We start from the raw sequence: 18,329 nt of genomic DNA on the forward strand, positions 1-18,329 counted from the left end.
GAAAACAATTCGGCACTTCAGTTTTTTATACTATTTTACTAACAATTATACTATTTTATTTATGTGAACTTTGTGATTTATTAATTTTTACTAATTATTTCATGATCATTATTTTTTATTTATTTTAACCTATTAGCAGGCGCGTATGCGCATTTTGTACGCCAAATATACTTTTAAAGGCACGACTTTTATCTGAGTAGCCTATAGAATTAGAGTAAATAAAAAATTAGTTATATTAAAACACGTATAACTAGGTATATAAATATGCAATACTTTTTTATAATAATTTGTATTATTTTATTTATAATTATTTTTTGTTTATTATTTTTGAATTGATATTATTTTTACAATAACAATGTAATTAAATACTGCGTGTCAATACTATTCATAGTTGATTAATGCTCTGTCAGTTGTCATGCCCTATGGTGGACAGCTTACTATTTCTCTATGTTAGAAATAATTAAAATTGTATATTAATAAGTATGGATATGTTATGTTTATTGTTTATAACGCATTATATTTTTACTTATTGGGAATTTTAAAATGTCTTATTATTTATTAATTGTAATTTATTATTGAAATTAAAATTATTGCCCTTGGATAAGTCATACTATATAGTGCGTAAGATAATATAATACAACTGTAATTGTAAGAATAATATTATTAAATTATTATTATTATCATTATGGTTATTAATATTTATAAAATGTTTGGTAAATACAAGAGAAACATTCTGTTTCACTCAATTATTTAACAAATGCGAAAGCCCGCGAACACGTTTAAAAACAAATTCCCTTCAGACGGTCATACTGATTTTGGCGGGCCAATCATAGAGCCTTATTTGCAATCCTATTGTTAAAGGCCCGAGTGAACAATCTGTTTTCATATAATCTGTGATATGAGTTTGTTAGGTTGTAGAACGCGGTGTGTAAAGGAATTATTATTTTCTATACTCTGCGCCATGAGAGAAGTAACCCGTTTCGCGCATCACGACTGTCCCGAGGCCCCATTTCCCCCACTTTGTGCCATTCGGTGTCGCGCTGAGGCGTGCATACAGCGCGAAACAGACGATATACAGAGTGATTGTGTATAGAGTATATTATTTATTATAATTTATAAATATTTATATTTATAAATTAACATAATTTATTATATTATTATTTTATTTATTATAATAATATAATATGTTATTATTATAACATATTTTTACAACCAGGTCAAGTGAGGTCAGAGGTTTTTGTGTACAGGCAAAGGAAAGCCGCGTCCCGACTTTTGGTGTACAGGCAAAGAAATGACGCATCCCAAACCTTCGTGTATAACCTAATTATATAAATTAAAACTAAAGAATATTTAAATTAAATATGAATTTAATATTTATTATAAAATATATAATATATTATTTATTATTATATTATTATTATAATAATAATATAATAATGTAATAATTCAACAGTAAACGCAAGCGCGTGGTTCAAAGACGTAAGACGTGAGTCTTATGACTTATGACACACTGTATCGAGTTTACGTTATAATACACCCTATATATGCAGCGCCGCCGCCGCCGCCGACCGTGGGTGTGGCCTATCGGTGGCGATGCGCGGAATCGGACGCGTTTCGGTCGAGCAACGGGTTACTTCTCTCATGGCGCAGAGTATATCCGGTTTGTCCGACGGGAGGGATGGACGCGTTACTAAAAAAAAAAAAATAAAAAACCCCGTAGATTGTGGCGCGTCGTTTAAAACTATATTATCTGAAAGTAGGTAGATACGGGCTCCGCACGTTTCCGCGGCACTGAATTTAAAACACACGGACAGTGACGATATCAATAGGTTCTGATAAGTTTGTGAAAACTGAAAACTAAATAATATAACAATTAATAATATATCACTTGCTAATGTGAAATGGCCATTGTTGAGCTGGCGTTTGTATTTTGTGTATCGAATAGCCTATGTACGATTAATTATAAAAGTCAAATTTTTTTTTGAAATTTTAGGAAAATATGAAAAAACCCGTTTAATAAAATGTCCAAAACAAACGGTCTTTACCTACAAATTGCAATTTTTTTTACATACATATATAGCTAATTTAAGTGTTATCTATAGCTAATATTGTTTTCCCGTTTTTTTTCTAATTTGTGTAGTAATTTTATAAATTTTTAGTAATATAATGTGAATAAATTCGATGAATGTACAAATAAAACACACGTGTACAGACCAACGACAAACATAATAAATGATACAAAAGACGATAACGCACACGGCGTCAAAACAAAAGGCGGTCGTCGGTCGGTGATATTGTCTATACAAATTAAAAACCCCAGATATTAATAACTTAAATAGGGTACAACACTACGAATAATAATAATATTATAACGGGAGACGAGACCGTGTATCAAAATAATTTGGTGGCCCTGAAAAGGGCCGTTTTAAGTGGATATAGCGCGCGACTAATATCGAAACGCTTATTTGGAACTGGTGTACTTGGTCACGGCCTTGGTGCCTTCACTGACGGCGTGCTTGGCCAATTCACCGGGCAACAGCAGACGGACGGCGGTCTGGATCTCCCGGCTGGTGATGGTCGAACGCTTGTTGTAGTGGGCCAGACGGCTGGATTCGGCGGCGATGCGTTCGAAAATGTCGTTGACGAAGCTGTTCATGATGCTCATCGCCTTGGAGGAAACGCCGGTGTCGGGGTGGACTTGTTTCAACACCTTGTAGATGTAAATACCGTACGATTCTTTCCTCTTCGGCTTGCGCTTCTTGTCGGACTTGGTGATGTTTTTCTGCGCCTTGCCGGACTTCTTCATGGCCTTGCCTGCGGATTTACCTCCTGGTGCCATAGTGACTGCGGTTGTACACGGTTTGCGGGTCGTCGAAATAGTTGGCCGGTAGCTGGTGGACGAATGATGGTTCGAAAATCGTTTACGCTCATATTTATTACGCGTCGCGACTTGGTTTATCGAGTACGGTTTGTAAGAGTCGACGAAAAAACGACGAGTAAAAATAACACTTTGCATTGAACGTTTATATCTACAAAGTGTGGTTTTTCATCGTCGTTATTTTCAAACGTAGGCCAACATACAGACGCTTTTACGTCGTAAAAGTGTATAAATACCGATTTTGGCCCGTTCCGATCATCAGTATCGTCTGGATTTTCTCTCGTTTCACTACACGACAATCTACAATCGAGCATCATGACCGGACGCGGCAAAGGAGGAAAAGCAAAGAGCGGCAAATCGAAGACCCGGTCGTCCCGTGCCGGACTCCAGTTCCCGGTCGGTCGTATCCATCGTCTGTTGAGGAAGGGCAACTACGCCGAGCGCGTCGGTGCCGGCGCTCCCGTGTACCTGGCCGCCGTCATGGAGTACTTGGCCGCTGAAGTGTTGGAGTTGGCCGGTAACGCCGCCCGTGACAACAAGAAGACCCGTATCATCCCCAGACATTTGCAGTTGGCCATCAGGAACGACGAGGAGTTGAACAAACTGTTGTCCGGCGTCACCATAGCCCAAGGCGGTGTGTTGCCCAACATCCAAGCCGTCCTTTTGCCCAAGAAGACCGAAAAGAAAGCTTAAGAACGCGTCGTCGCCGTATTTATACATATTAAAACGGCCCTTTTCAGGGCCACCAAATATTAACTAGTTATACAACACTCTTGTTGTTTTCGGCATAGATGACGTGCGGCGTTGTGCTAAATATCGTTGTATTATTTTGTCAAGCCTTAGAAAATATAAGTATATTTAAAAAAAAATAATTGTAACATAGAATTTCAACAAATCTACCTTAGTCCTTTTTTTATTTTTTCAAGGTCAAAAGCAATTTATAAAATGTGTCTGTTAACTTAAATTGGAAATAATACTCAAGTATAGTAATATACATAAATACTTTTTTTTTTTTTTTTGTCTTTTCATTAATATTGTCATCAATGTTAATAGATTTAGATCAAAGACTTACAATATTATGTACCCATTTGCGATTACAAATATACAATTAGTATGTTACATTTTTTATACTATATTATACATTTAGTTTGTTTTGTGTCGATTAGCATGTATATTACGGAGTACATATTATTCTGTATGTACTATAAAATATTAATTTGAACAATTACATAGTATACCGTTAAAACTACTCGTGTATGTTATTATAAAGGCAATACACTATAACGTTATGTTAGTTTATACGGTATATATACTTAGAACACTCATTAAATATACTCGACTGCATTAAATGACATATGAACGTTAACCGATAATATTGTAAATAATATAAAATGGTGGCCCTGAAAAGGGCCGTTTTAAAGAACAGTAGGTAGGGTGCAAAGCGAACGGTCGTCGGGAATTAACCTCCGAATCCGTACAGAGTGCGGCCTTGGCGTTTCAGAGCGTAGACCACGTCCATGGCGGTGACGGTCTTCCTCTTGGCGTGCTCGGTGTAGGTGACGGCGTCGCGGATTACGTTTTCCAGGAACACCTTCAACACTCCGCGGGTCTCTTCGTAGATCAGGCCGGAGATACGTTTGACACCACCGCGGCGGGCTAACCGACGAATGGCCGGCTTGGTGATTCCTTGGATGTTGTCCCGGAGCACTTTACGATGACGTTTGGCGCCTCCTTTTCCCAAACCTTTTCCTCCTTTGCCGCGTCCGGTCATTGTTGCTGATTGTCGTTCGGAGAGCTGCGGTAGACTGAAGAAACAAATCGAATGATGCCCGGACAACGTTTTCGCGCCGTATTTATATGATCGGGCCGTCGCGCGGACCAATCACGGCGCGGTATCGCGCGAACCCCCTCTGTTTCGGCAGGTCGTTCCGTCGACCAATGAGAACTCGCGCCTATGATCCGAATTTGTATATATATACGAGCTCATTCGGTGTGCGGAGACATATTCGACCGTTTCGAGTTTTCACAGACAGTCTACGAACTACCGACATGGCCCGTACCAAGCAAACCGCCCGCAAATCTACCGGAGGCAAGGCTCCCAGGAAGCAGTTGGCCACCAAAGCCGCCCGCAAGAGCGCACCGGCGACCGGAGGAGTGAAGAAACCCCATCGTTACCGTCCCGGTACCGTGGCTCTCCGTGAAATCCGTCGTTACCAGAAGAGCACCGAGCTGTTGATCCGCAAATTGCCGTTCCAACGTTTGGTCCGTGAGATCGCCCAAGACTTCAAGACCGACTTGCGTTTCCAGAGCTCGGCCGTCATGGCTCTGCAAGAAGCCAGCGAAGCATACTTGGTCGGTCTGTTCGAAGACACCAACTTGTGCGCTATCCACGCCAAGCGCGTTACCATCATGCCCAAGGACATCCAGTTGGCTCGCCGTATTCGCGGAGAACGTGCTTAATCGTCTCAATACTCTACAAATCCTCTTTAAAACGGCCCTTTTCAGGGCCACTACATGCGTTACAATTATTTCTTTATTGACCTTACAGCGGGCGCCGCGCTGTTGGTAAAATGAATACAACAGTTTTGTACTTAATAGTTTTATTATTATCGACGGTCGTGGGTATCCCCCCGAGAATGTTGTTACTTACATTTTTAAATTAATGTTGAAAATTCCCAACGACCCGTTTTTATTGAAGTATTATTTATATTAAAAAAAAAAGCGGGTAAAAGAATAGGCGGTAGACACGGCGGTGGCGATGGACGACGAACGGGTCGGTGTAGCGTTAGGCACAGTGTGAAACGTATTTTTGGCGCGCGCGGGAAGTAGTCGGCGGCGACGGCGGCCGCGTTATAGTCGATATGAGCACAGATTATATGAAAACAGATTGTCCACTCTCGATGTAAACAAAAAATGAGCTGATAAGCACTCCGCCGAAACCAGTGTGACCATGTCAGCCGGAACGAAATTATCGAACTTGTATTTACCACAAATTATATGATTATTTCATATAATCTCATATAATTTCATATAATCACAAATTATATGATTATTTCATATAATCTGTGTATTTATCATATTAAATGTTAAAAAAATAATAAATGTTATATCGGTAATAATATTGATCCCGTCGATAACACTCTATCATTATCTCAAAGACATTTCATTACTAACACTGATATATATATATCAGTGTTGGAAAGATTGCATTTATTGGATTTCATTCCTTTTTAGAGGAATGCAATCATGAATGTATTACATTTAGTTTTAAGGAATGAGGAATGGGAATTAATTAACCTTATGTCGGAATGTGAATGAATTCTAAAAAAAGAAACACTTCATGGCAATTTAGTAATTTTTAATTGACTGTAATTTACTAATTTATATTTAATTTATGATATATTTTATACATTTTTTCATAGCAAATGAACAGATTGATGAACAATAAATAATCAATTATTAACATTTTTTAAACAGTTTTAAAGGAATTAATTTTCTGAAAAAACGAATGTCTTACATCAGATGAATCACCTGTAGTTTATACAAGGTGATCTTTTGGTTGACATTATTATTCTGACCAAAAAAAATTAAAATTATTAAAACATATTTTTATATTTAAATTTGTTTTCATTCATAATACTTAAAATAGCATCTAAGTCTTTTATACAGTTTGCATTTTCAGAATAATGGAAATGGTTCTGGCAAAACATTTTTTTTAAACGACCAAAAATGGACTGGTGTCGAATTTATATTACTCCCATTTCCCACCCCCTAGGATGGTTACAAGTTTTTTTTGTTTTTAAGCCATAATTTTGGGACCTTTAAGTTGAAAATTTGTCAGTTGTTAGTACTCATATGTATCCGTAACATGTTAAACGGAAAACAATTCGGCACTTCAGTTTTTTATACTATTTTACTAACAATTATACTATTTTATTTATGTGAACTTTGTGATTTATTAATTTTTACTAATTATTTCATGATCATTATTTTTTATTTATTTTAACCTATTAGCAGGCGCGTATGCGCATTTTGTACGCCAAATATACTTTTAAAGGCACGACTTTTATCTGAGTAGCCTATAGAATTAGAGTAAATAAAAAATTAGTTATATTAAAACACGTATAACTAGGTATATAAATATGCAATACTTTTTTATAATAATTTGTATTATTTTATTTATAATTATTTTTTGTTTATTATTTTTGAATTGATATTATTTTTACAATAACAATGTAATTAAATACTGCGTGTCAATACTATTCATAGTTGATTAATGCTCTGTCAGTTGTCATGCCCTATGGTGGACAGCTTACTATTTCTCTATGTTAGAAATAATTAAAATTGTATATTAATAAGTATGGATATGTTATGTTTATTGTTTATAACGCATTATATTTTTACTTATTGGGAATTTTAAAATGTCTTATTATTTATTAATTGTAATTTATTATTGAAATTAAAATTATTGCCCTTGGATAAGTCATACTATATAGTGCGTAAGATAATATAATACAACTGTAATTGTAAGAATAATATTATTAAATTATTATTATTATCATTATGGTTATTAATATTTATAAAATGTTTGGTAAATACAAGAGAAACATTCTGTTTCACTCAATTATTTAACAAATGCGAAAGCCCGCGAACACGTTTAAAAACAAATTCCCTTCAGACGGTCATACTGATTTTGGCGGGCCAATCATAGAGCCTTATTTGCAATCCTATTGTTAAAGGCCCGAGTGAACAATCTGTTTTCATATAATCTGTGATATGAGTTTGTTAGGTTGTAGAACGCGGTGTGTAAAGGAATTATTATTTTCTATACTCTGCGCCATGAGAGAAGTAACCCGTTTCGCGCATCACGACTGTCCCGAGGCCCCATTTCCCCCACTTTGTGCCATTCGGTGTCGCGCTGAGGCGTGCATACAGCGCGAAACAGACGATATACAGAGTGATTGTGTATAGAGTATATTATTTATTATAATTTATAAATATTTATATTTATAAATTAACATAATTTATTATATTATTATTTTATTTATTATAATAATATAATATGTTATTATTATAACATATTTTTACAACCAGGTCAAGTGAGGTCAGAGGTTTTTGTGTACAGGCAAAGGAAAGCCGCGTCCCGACTTTTGGTGTACAGGCAAAGAAATGACGCATCCCAAACCTTCGTGTATAACCTAATTATATAAATTAAAACTAAAGAATATTTAAATTAAATATGAATTTAATATTTATTATAAAATATATAATATATTATTTATTATTATATTATTATTATAATAATAATATAATAATGTAATAATTCAACAGTAAACGCAAGCGCGTGGTTCAAAGACGTAAGACGTGAGTCTTATGACTTATGACACACTGTATCGAGTTTACGTTATAATACACCCTATATATGCAGCGCCGCCGCCGCCGCCGACCGTGGGTGTGGCCTATCGGTGGCGATGCGCGGAATCGGACGCGTTTCGGTCGAGCAACGGGTTACTTCTCTCATGGCGCAGAGTATATCCGGTTTGTCCGACGGGAGGGATGGACGCGTTACTAAAAAAAAAAAAATAAAAAACCCCGTAGATTGTGGCGCGTCGTTTAAAACTATATTATCTGAAAGTAGGTAGATACGGGCTCCGCACGTTTCCGCGGCACTGAATTTAAAACACACGGACAGTGACGATATCAATAGGTTCTGATAAGTTTGTGAAAACTGAAAACTAAATAATATAACAATTAATAATATATCACTTGCTAATGTGAAATGGCCATTGTTGAGCTGGCGTTTGTATTTTGTGTATCGAATAGCCTATGTACGATTAATTATAAAAGTCAAATTTTTTTTTGAAATTTTAGGAAAATATGAAAAAACCCGTTTAATAAAATGTCCAAAACAAACGGTCTTTACCTACAAATTGCAATTTTTTTTACATACATATATAGCTAATTTAAGTGTTATCTATAGCTAATATTGTTTTCCCGTTTTTTTTCTAATTTGTGTAGTAATTTTATAAATTTTTAGTAATATAATGTGAATAAATTCGATGAATGTACAAATAAAACACACGTGTACAGACCAACGACAAACATAATAAATGATACAAAAGACGATAACGCACACGGCGTCAAAACAAAAGGCGGTCGTCGGTCGGTGATATTGTCTATACAAATTAAAAACCCCAGATATTAATAACTTAAATAGGGTACAACACTACGAATAATAATAATATTATAACGGGAGACGAGACCGTGTATCAAAATAATTTGGTGGCCCTGAAAAGGGCCGTTTTAAGTGGATATAGCGCGCGACTAATATCGAAACGCTTATTTGGAACTGGTGTACTTGGTCACGGCCTTGGTGCCTTCACTGACGGCGTGCTTGGCCAATTCACCGGGCAACAGCAGACGGACGGCGGTCTGGATCTCCCGGCTGGTGATGGTCGAACGCTTGTTGTAGTGGGCCAGACGGCTGGATTCGGCGGCGATGCGTTCGAAAATGTCGTTGACGAAGCTGTTCATGATGCTCATCGCCTTGGAGGAAACGCCGGTGTCGGGGTGGACTTGTTTCAACACCTTGTAGATGTAAATACCGTACGATTCTTTCCTCTTCGGCTTGCGCTTCTTGTCGGACTTGGTGATGTTTTTCTGCGCCTTGCCGGACTTCTTCATGGCCTTGCCTGCGGATTTACCTCCTGGTGCCATAGTGACTGCGGTTGTACACGGTTTGCGGGTCGTCGAAATAGTTGGCCGGTAGCTGGTGGACGAATGATGGTTCGAAAATCGTTTACGCTCATATTTATTACGCGTCGCGACTTGGTTTATCGAGTACGGTTTGTAAGAGTCGACGAAAAAACGACGAGTAAAAATAACACTTTGCATTGAACGTTTATATCTACAAAGTGTGGTTTTTCATCGTCGTTATTTTCAAACGTAGGCCAACATACAGACGCTTTTACGTCGTAAAAGTGTATAAATACCGATTTTGGCCCGTTCCGATCATCAGTATCGTCTGGATTTTCTCTCGTTTCACTACACGACAATCTACAATCGAGCATCATGACCGGACGCGGCAAAGGAGGAAAAGCAAAGAGCGGCAAATCGAAGACCCGGTCGTCCCGTGCCGGACTCCAGTTCCCGGTCGGTCGTATCCATCGTCTGTTGAGGAAGGGCAACTACGCCGAGCGCGTCGGTGCCGGCGCTCCCGTGTACCTGGCCGCCGTCATGGAGTACTTGGCCGCTGAAGTGTTGGAGTTGGCCGGTAACGCCGCCCGTGACAACAAGAAGACCCGTATCATCCCCAGACATTTGCAGTTGGCCATCAGGAACGACGAGGAGTTGAACAAACTGTTGTCCGGCGTCACCATAGCCCAAGGCGGTGTGTTGCCCAACATCCAAGCCGTCCTTTTGCCCAAGAAGACCGAAAAGAAAGCTTAAGAACGCGTCGTCGCCGTATTTATACATATTAAAACGGCCCTTTTCAGGGCCACCAAATATTAACTAGTTATACAACACTCTTGTTGTTTTCGGCATAGATGACGTGCGGCGTTGTGCTAAATATCGTTGTATTATTTTGTCAAGCCTTAGAAAATATAAGTATATTTAAAAAAAAATAATTGTAACATAGAATTTCAACAAATCTACCTTAGTCCTTTTTTTATTTTTTCAAGGTCAAAAGCAATTTATAAAATGTGTCTGTTAACTTAAATTGGAAATAATACTCAAGTATAGTAATATACATAAATACTTTTTTTTTTTTTTTTGTCTTTTCATTAATATTGTCATCAATGTTAATAGATTTAGATCAAAGACTTACAATATTATGTACCCATTTGCGATTACAAATATACAATTAGTATGTTACATTTTTTATACTATATTATACATTTAGTTTGTTTTGTGTCGATTAGCATGTATATTACGGAGTACATATTATTCTGTATGTACTATAAAATATTAATTTGAACAATTACATAGTATACCGTTAAAACTACTCGTGTATGTTATTATAAAGGCAATACACTATAACGTTATGTTAGTTTATACGGTATATATACTTAGAACACTCATTAAATATACTCGACTGCATTAAATGACATATGAACGTTAACCGATAATATTGTAAATAATATAAAATGGTGGCCCTGAAAAGGGCCGTTTTAAAGAACAGTAGGTAGGGTGCAAAGCGAACGGTCGTCGGGAATTAACCTCCGAATCCGTACAGAGTGCGGCCTTGGCGTTTCAGAGCGTAGACCACGTCCATGGCGGTGACGGTCTTCCTCTTGGCGTGCTCGGTGTAGGTGACGGCGTCGCGGATTACGTTTTCCAGGAACACCTTCAACACTCCGCGGGTCTCTTCGTAGATCAGGCCGGAGATACGTTTGACACCACCGCGGCGGGCTAACCGACGAATGGCCGGCTTGGTGATTCCTTGGATGTTGTCCCGGAGCACTTTACGATGACGTTTGGCGCCTCCTTTTCCCAAACCTTTTCCTCCTTTGCCGCGTCCGGTCATTGTTGCTGATTGTCGTTCGGAGAGCTGCGGTAGACTGAAGAAACAAATCGAATGATGCCCGGACAACGTTTTCGCGCCGTATTTATATGATCGGGCCGTCGCGCGGACCAATCACGGCGCGGTATCGCGCGAACCCCCTCTGTTTCGGCAGGTCGTTCCGTCGACCAATGAGAACTCGCGCCTATGATCCGAATTTGTATATATATACGAGCTCATTCGGTGTGCGGAGACATATTCGACCGTTTCGAGTTTTCACAGACAGTCTACGAACTACCGACATGGCCCGTACCAAGCAAACCGCCCGCAAATCTACCGGAGGCAAGGCTCCCAGGAAGCAGTTGGCCACCAAAGCCGCCCGCAAGAGCGCACCGGCGACCGGAGGAGTGAAGAAACCCCATCGTTACCGTCCCGGTACCGTGGCTCTCCGTGAAATCCGTCGTTACCAGAAGAGCACCGAGCTGTTGATCCGCAAATTGCCGTTCCAACGTTTGGTCCGTGAGATCGCCCAAGACTTCAAGACCGACTTGCGTTTCCAGAGCTCGGCCGTCATGGCTCTGCAAGAAGCCAGCGAAGCATACTTGGTCGGTCTGTTCGAAGACACCAACTTGTGCGCTATCCACGCCAAGCGCGTTACCATCATGCCCAAGGACATCCAGTTGGCTCGCCGTATTCGCGGAGAACGTGCTTAATCGTCTCAATACTCTACAAATCCTCTTTAAAACGGCCCTTTTCAGGGCCACTACATGCGTTACAATTATTTCTTTATTGACCTTACAGCGGGCGCCGCGCTGTTGGTAAAATGAATACAACAGTTTTGTACTTAATAGTTTTATTATTATCGACGGTCGTGGGTATCCCCCCGAGAATGTTGTTACTTACATTTTTAAATTAATGTTGAAAATTCCCAACGACCCGTTTTTATTGAAGTATTATTTATATTAAAAAAAAAAGCGGGTAAAAGAATAGGCGGTAGACACGGCGGTGGCGATGGACGACGAACGGGTCGGTGTAGCGTTAGGCACAGTGTGAAACGTATTTTTGGCGCGCGCGGGAAGTAGTCGGCGGCGACGGCGGCCGCGTTATAGTCGATATGAGCACAGATTATATGAAAACAGATTGTCCACTCTCGATGTAAACAAAAAATGAGCTGATAAGCACTCCGCCGAAACCAGTGTGACCATGTCAGCCGGAACGAAATTATCGAACTTGTATTTACCACAAATTATATGATTATTTCATATAATCTCATATAATTTCATATAATCACAAATTATATGATTATTTCATATAATCTGTGTATTTATCATATTAAATGTTAAAAAAATAATAAATGTTATATCGGTAATAATATTGATCCCGTCGATAACACTCTATCATTATCTCAAAGACATTTCATTACTAACACTGATATATATATATCAGTGTTGGAAAGATTGCATTTATTGGATTTCATTCCTTTTTAGAGGAATGCAATCATGAATGTATTACATTTAGTTTTAAGGAATGAGGAATGGGAATTAATTAACCTTATGTCGGAATGTGAATGAATTCTAAAAAAAGAAACACTTCATGGCAATTTAGTAATTTTTAATTGACTGTAATTTACTAATTTATATTTAATTTATGATATATTTTATACATTTTTTCATAGCAAATGAACAGATTGATGAACAATAAATAATCAATTATTAACATTTTTTAAACAGTTTTAAAGGAATTAATTTTCTGAAAAAACGAATGTCTTACATCAGATGAATCACCTGTAGTTTATACAAGGTGATCTTTTGGTTGACATTATTATTCTGACCAAAAAAAATTAAAATTATTAAAACATATTTTTATATTTAAATTTGTTTTCATTCATAATACTTAAAATAGCATCTAAGTCTTTTATACAGTTTGCATTTTCAGAATAATGGAAATGGTTCTGGCAAAACATTTTTTTTAAACGACCAAAAATGGACTGGTGTCGAATTTATATTACTCCCATTTCCCACCCCCTAGGATGGTTACAAGTTTTTTTTGTTTTTAAGCCATAATTTTGGGACCTTTAAGTTGAAAATTTGTCAGTTGTTAGTACTCATATGTATCCGTAACATGTTAAACGGAAAACAATTCGGCACTTCAGTTTTTTATACTATTTTACTAACAATTATACTATTTTATTTATGTGAACTTTGTGATTTATTAATTTTTACTAATTATTTCATGATCATTATTTTTTATTTATTTTAACCTATTAGCAGGCGCGTATGCGCATTTTGTACGCCAAATATACTTTTAAAGGCACGACTTTTATCTGAGTAGCCTATAGAATTAGAGTAAATAAAAAATTAGTTATATTAAAACACGTATAACTAGGTATATAAATATGCAATACTTTTTTATAATAATTTGTATTATTTTATTTATAATTATTTTTTGTTTATTATTTTTGAATTGATATTATTTTTACAATAACAATGTAATTAAATACTGCGTGTCAATACTATTCATAGTTGATTAATGCTCTGTCAGTTGTCATGCCCTATGGTGGACAGCTTACTATTTCTCTATGTTAGAAATAATTAAAATTGTATATTAATAAGTATGGATATGTTATGTTTATTGTTTATAACGCATTATATTTTTACTTATTGGGAATTTTAAAATGTCTTATTATTTATTAATTGTAATTTATTATTGAAATTAAAATTATTGCCCTTGGATAAGTCATACTATATAGTGCGTAAGATAATATAATACAACTGTAATTGTAAGAATAATATTATTAAATTATTATTATTATCATTATGGTTATTAATATTTATAAAATGTTTGGTAAATACAAGAGAAACATTCTGTTTCACTCAATTATTTAACAAATGCGAAAGCCCGCGAACACGTTTAAAAACAAATTCCCTTCAGACGGTCATACTGATTTTGGCGGGCCAATCATAGAGCCTTATTTGCAATCCTATTGTTAAAGGCCCGAGTGAACAATCTGTTTTCATATAATCTGTGATATGAGTTTGTTAGGTTGTAGAACGCGGTGTGTAAAGGAATTATTATTTTCTATACTCTGCGCCATGAGAGAAGTAACCCGTTTCGCGCATCACGACTGTCCCGAGGCCCCATTTCCCCCACTTTGTGCCATTCGGTGTCGCGCTGAGGCGTGCATACAGCGCGAAACAGACGATATACAGAGTGATTGTGTATAGAGTATATTATTTATTATAATTTATAAATATTTATATTTATAAATTAACATAATTTATTATATTATTATTTTATTTATTATAATAATATAATATGTTATTATTATAACATATTTTTACAACCAGGTCAAGTGAGGTCAGAGGTTTTTGTGTACAGGCAAAGGAAAGCCGCGTCCCGACTTTTGGTGTACAGGCAAAGAAATGACGCATCCCAAACCTTCGTGTATAACCTAATTATATAAATTAAAACTAAAGAATATTTAAATTAAATATGAATTTAATATTTATTATAAAATATATAATATATTATTTATTATTATATTATTATTATAATAATAATATAATAATGTAATAATTCAACAGTAAACGCAAGCGCGTGGTTCAAAGACGTAAGACGTGAGTCTTATGACTTATGACACACTGTATCGAGTTTACGTTATAATACACCCTATATATGCAGCGCCGCCGCCGCCGCCGACCGTGGGTGTGGCCTATCGGTGGCGATGCGCGGAATCGGACGCGTTTCGGTCGAGCAACGGGTTACTTCTCTCATGGCGCAGAGTATATCCGGTTTGTCCGACGGGAGGGATGGACGCGTTACTAAAAAAAAAAAAATAAAAAACCCCGTAGATTGTGGCGCGTCGTTTAAAACTATATTATCTGAAAGTAGGTAGATACGGGCTCCGCACGTTTCCGCGGCACTGAATTTAAAACACACGGACAGTGACGATATCAATAGGTTCTGATAAGTTTGTGAAAACTGAAAACTAAATAATATAACAATTAATAATATATCACTTGCTAATGTGAAATGGCCATTGTTGAGCTGGCGTTTGTATTTTGTGTATCGAATAGCCTATGTACGATTAATTATAAAAGTCAAATTTTTTTTTGAAATTTTAGGAAAATATGAAAAAACCCGTTTAATAAAATGTCCAAAACAAACGGTCTTTACCTACAAATTGCAATTTTTTTTACATACATATATAGCTAATTTAAGTGTTATCTATAGCTAATATTGTTTTCCCGTTTTTTTTCTAATTTGTGTAGTAATTTTATAAATTTTTAGTAATATAATGTGAATAAATTCGATGAATGTACAAATAAAACACACGTGTACAGACCAACGACAAACATAATAAATGATACAAAAGACGATAACGCACACGGCGTCAAAACAAAAGGCGGTCGTCGGTCGGTGATATTGTCTATACAAATTAAAAACCCCAGATATTAATAACTTAAATAGGGTACAACACTACGAATAATAATAATATTATAACGGGAGACGAGACCGTGTATCAAAATAATTTGGTGGCCCTGAAAAGGGCCGTTTTAAGTGGATATAGCGCGCGACTAATATCGAAACGCTTATTTGGAACTGGTGTACTTGGTCACGGCCTTGGTGCCTTCACTGACGGCGTGCTTGGCCAATTCACCGGGCAACAGCAGACGGACGGCGGTCTGGATCTCCCGGCTGGTGATGGTCGAACGCTTGTTGTAGTGGGCCAGACGGCTGGATTCGGCGGCGATGCGTTCGAAAATGTCGTTGACGAAGCTGTTCATGATGCTCATCGCCTTGGAGGAAACGCCGGTGTCGGGGTGGACTTGTTTCAACACCTTGTAGATGTAAATACCGTACGATTCTTTCCTCTTCGGCTTGCGCTTCTTGTCGGACTTGGTGATGTTTTTCTGCGCCTTGCCGGACTTCTTCATGGCCTTGCCTGCGGATTTACCTCCTGGTGCCATAGTGACTGCGGTTGTACACGGTTTGCGGGTCGTCGAAATAGTTGGCCGGTAGCTGGTGGACGAATGATGGTTCGAAAATCGTTTACGCTCATATTTATTACGCGTCGCGACTTGGTTTATCGAGTACGGTTTGTAAGAGTCGACGAAAAAACGACGAGTAAAAATAACACTTTGCATTGAACGTTTATATCTACAAAGTGTGACGGTTTGTAAGAGTCGACGAAAAAACGACGAGTAAAAATAACACTTTGCATTGAACGTTTATATCTACAAAGTGTGGTTTTTCATCGTCGTTATTTTCAAACGTAGGCCAACATACAGACGCTTTTACGTCGTAAAAGTGTATAAATACCGATTTTGGCCCGTTCCGATCATCAGTATCGTCTGGATTTTCTCTCGTTTCACTACACGACAATCTACAATCGAGCATCATGACCGGACGCGGCAAAGGAGGAAAAGCAAAGAGCGGCAAATCGAAGACCCGGTCGTCCCGTGCCGGACTCCAGTTCCCGGTCGGTCGTATCCATCGTCTGTTGAGGAAGGGCAACTACGCCGAGCGCGTCGGTGCCGGCGCTCCCGTGTACCTGGCCGCCGTCATGGAGTACTTGGCCGCTGAAGTGTTGGAGTTGGCCGGTAACGCCGCCCGTGACAACAAGAAGACCCGTATCATCCCCAGACATTTGCAGTTGGCCATCAGGAACGACGAGGAGTTGAACAAACTGTTGTCCGGCGTCACCATAGCCCAAGGCGGTGTGTTGCCCAACATCCAAGCCGTCCTTTTGCCCAAGAAGACCGAAAAGAAAGCTTAAGAACGCGTCGTCGCCGTATTTATACATATTAAAACGGCCCTTTTCAGGGCCACCAAATATTAACTAGTTATACAACACTCTTGTTGTTTTCGGCATAGATGACGTGCGGCGTTGTGCTAAATATCGTTGTATTATTTTGTCAAGCCTTAGAAAATATAAGTATATTTAAAAAAAAATAATTGTAACATAGAATTTCAACAAATCTACCTTAGTCCTTTTTTTATTTTTTCAAGGTCAAAAGCAATTTATAAAATGTGTCTGTTAACTTAAATTGGAAATAATACTCAAGTATAGTAATATACATAAATACTTTTTTTTTTTTTTTTTGTCTTTTCATTAATATTGTCATCAATGTTAATAGATTTAGATCAAAGACTTACAATATTATGTACCCATTTGCGATTACAAATATACAATTAGTATGTTACATTTTTTATACTATATTATACATTTAGTTTGTTTTGTGTCGATTAGCATGTATATTACGGAGTACATATTATTCTGTATGTACTATAAAATATTAATTTGAACAATTACATAGTATACCGTTAAAACTACTCGTGTATGTTATTATAAAGGCAATACACTATAACGTTATGTTAGTTTATACGGTATATATACTTAGAACACTCATTAAATATACTCGACTGCATTAAATGACATATGAACGTTAACCGATAATATTGTAAATAATATAAAATGGTGGCCCTGAAAAGGGCCGTTTTAAAGAACAGTAGGTAGGGTGCAAAGCGAACGGTCGTCGGGAATTAACCTCCGAATCCGTACAGAGTGCGGCCTTGGCGTTTCAGAGCGTAGACCACGTCCATGGCGGTGACGGTCTTCCTCTTGGCGTGCTCGGTGTAGGTGACGGCGTCGCGGATTACGTTTTCCAGGAACACCTTCAACACTCCGCGGGTCTCTTCGTAGATCAGGCCGGAGATACGTTTGACACCACCGCGGCGGGCTAACCGACGAATGGCCGGCTTGGTGATTCCTTGGATGTTGTCCGGAGCACTTTACGATGACGTTTGGCGCCTCCTTTTCCCAAACCTTTTCCTCCTTTGCCGCGTCCGGTCATTGTTGCTGATTGTCGTTCGGAGAGCTGCGGTAGACTGAAGAAACAAATCGAATGATGCCCGGACAACGTTTTCGCGCCGTATTTATATGAT

At 37.8% G+C, this 18,329-nt stretch overlaps 7 protein-coding genes and 1 pseudogene across 7 annotated transcripts; 4 read left to right on the plus strand and 4 right to left on the minus strand.

Annotated features, from left to right (window-relative positions):
• Positions 1–2,461: 2,461 nt before the first annotated feature.
• Positions 2,462–2,839, minus strand: LOC126847807 (histone H2B). The gene has a single exon (XM_050588206.1). It carries the CDS (start codon positions 2,837–2,839, stop codon positions 2,462–2,464), a length of 378 nt encoding a protein of 125 aa, XP_050444163.1.
• Positions 2,840–3,152: 313 nt separating this feature from the next.
• Positions 3,153–3,747, plus strand: LOC126847846 (histone H2A-like). The gene has a single exon (XM_050588247.1). It carries the CDS (start codon positions 3,194–3,196, stop codon positions 3,569–3,571), a length of 378 nt encoding a protein of 125 aa, XP_050444204.1. The 5' UTR covers positions 3,153–3,193; the 3' UTR covers positions 3,572–3,747.
• A 306-nt stretch (positions 3,748–4,053) lies between these two features.
• LOC126847808 (uncharacterized) lies at positions 4,054–11,444 on the minus strand. The gene is made up of 3 exons (XM_050588207.1): positions 11,099–11,444; positions 9,237–9,600; positions 4,054–4,689 (listed from the first exon to the last, which is right to left on the minus strand). The coding sequence occupies exons 1-3, from the start codon at positions 11,403–11,405 to the stop codon at positions 4,338–4,340; spliced, it is 1,023 nt and encodes a 340-aa protein (XP_050444164.1). The 5' UTR covers positions 11,406–11,444; the 3' UTR covers positions 4,054–4,337.
• On the plus strand, positions 9,909–10,503 carry LOC126847801 (histone H2A-like). The gene has a single exon (XM_050588201.1). The coding sequence runs from the start codon at positions 9,950–9,952 to the stop codon at positions 10,325–10,327; it is 378 nt and encodes a 125-aa protein (XP_050444158.1). The 5' UTR covers positions 9,909–9,949; the 3' UTR covers positions 10,328–10,503.
• Positions 11,445–11,649: 205 nt separating the features above from the next.
• Positions 11,650–12,125, plus strand: LOC126847800 (histone H3). Its single transcript, XM_050588200.1, has one exon. The coding sequence runs from the start codon at positions 11,684–11,686 to the stop codon at positions 12,092–12,094; it is 411 nt and encodes a 136-aa protein (XP_050444157.1). The 5' UTR covers positions 11,650–11,683; the 3' UTR covers positions 12,095–12,125.
• Positions 12,126–15,973: 3,848 nt separating this feature from the next.
• Positions 15,974–16,351, minus strand: LOC126847809 (histone H2B). Its single transcript, XM_050588208.1, has one exon. The coding sequence runs from the start codon at positions 16,349–16,351 to the stop codon at positions 15,974–15,976; it is 378 nt and encodes a 125-aa protein (XP_050444165.1).
• Positions 16,352–16,741: 390 nt separating this feature from the next.
• LOC126847847 (histone H2A-like) lies at positions 16,742–17,336 on the plus strand. The gene has a single exon (XM_050588248.1). The coding sequence runs from the start codon at positions 16,783–16,785 to the stop codon at positions 17,158–17,160; it is 378 nt and encodes a 125-aa protein (XP_050444205.1). The 5' UTR covers positions 16,742–16,782; the 3' UTR covers positions 17,161–17,336.
• A 293-nt stretch (positions 17,337–17,629) lies between these two features.
• Positions 17,630–18,241, minus strand: LOC126847844 (histone H4-like; annotated as a pseudogene).
• Positions 18,242–18,329: the final 88 nt, after the last annotated feature.

This window comes from Adelges cooleyi, unplaced genomic scaffold, assembly GCF_023614345.1.
Source record: "Adelges cooleyi isolate 19-005CV unplaced genomic scaffold, UGA_ACOO_1.1 ACOO_flye_CR_arks_rails_tigmint_CR_PRNA_121, whole genome shotgun sequence".
NCBI lineage: Eukaryota > Metazoa > Arthropoda > Insecta > Hemiptera > Adelgidae > Adelges > Adelges cooleyi.

Excerpts from the sequence above, each read along its gene's own strand:
- LOC126847800 (XM_050588200.1), top strand. The coding sequence starts at position 11,684 with ATGGCCCGTACCAAGCAAACCGCCCGCAAATCTACCGGAGGCAAGGCT.
- LOC126847809 (XM_050588208.1), bottom strand. The coding sequence starts at position 16,351 with ATGGCACCAGGAGGTAAATCCGCAGGCAAGGCCATGAAGAAGTCCGGC.
- LOC126847847 (XM_050588248.1), top strand. The coding sequence starts at position 16,783 with ATGACCGGACGCGGCAAAGGAGGAAAAGCAAAGAGCGGCAAATCGAAG.
- LOC126847808 (XM_050588207.1), bottom strand. The coding sequence starts at position 11,405 with ATGACCGGACGCGGCAAAGGAGGAAAAGGTTTGGGAAAAGGAGGCGCC. Across the intron at positions 9,601-11,098 it reads CACTCTGTACGGATTCGGAG|TCACTATGGCACCAGGAGGT; the intron begins GTTAATTCCCGA and ends GTACAACCGCAG. Across the intron at positions 4,690-9,236 it reads GGCACCAAGGCCGTGACCAA|CTTCAGTCTACCGCAGCTCT; the intron begins GTACACCAGTTC and ends TTCGATTTGTTT.
- LOC126847807 (XM_050588206.1), bottom strand. The coding sequence starts at position 2,839 with ATGGCACCAGGAGGTAAATCCGCAGGCAAGGCCATGAAGAAGTCCGGC.
- LOC126847846 (XM_050588247.1), top strand. The coding sequence starts at position 3,194 with ATGACCGGACGCGGCAAAGGAGGAAAAGCAAAGAGCGGCAAATCGAAG.
- LOC126847801 (XM_050588201.1), top strand. The coding sequence starts at position 9,950 with ATGACCGGACGCGGCAAAGGAGGAAAAGCAAAGAGCGGCAAATCGAAG.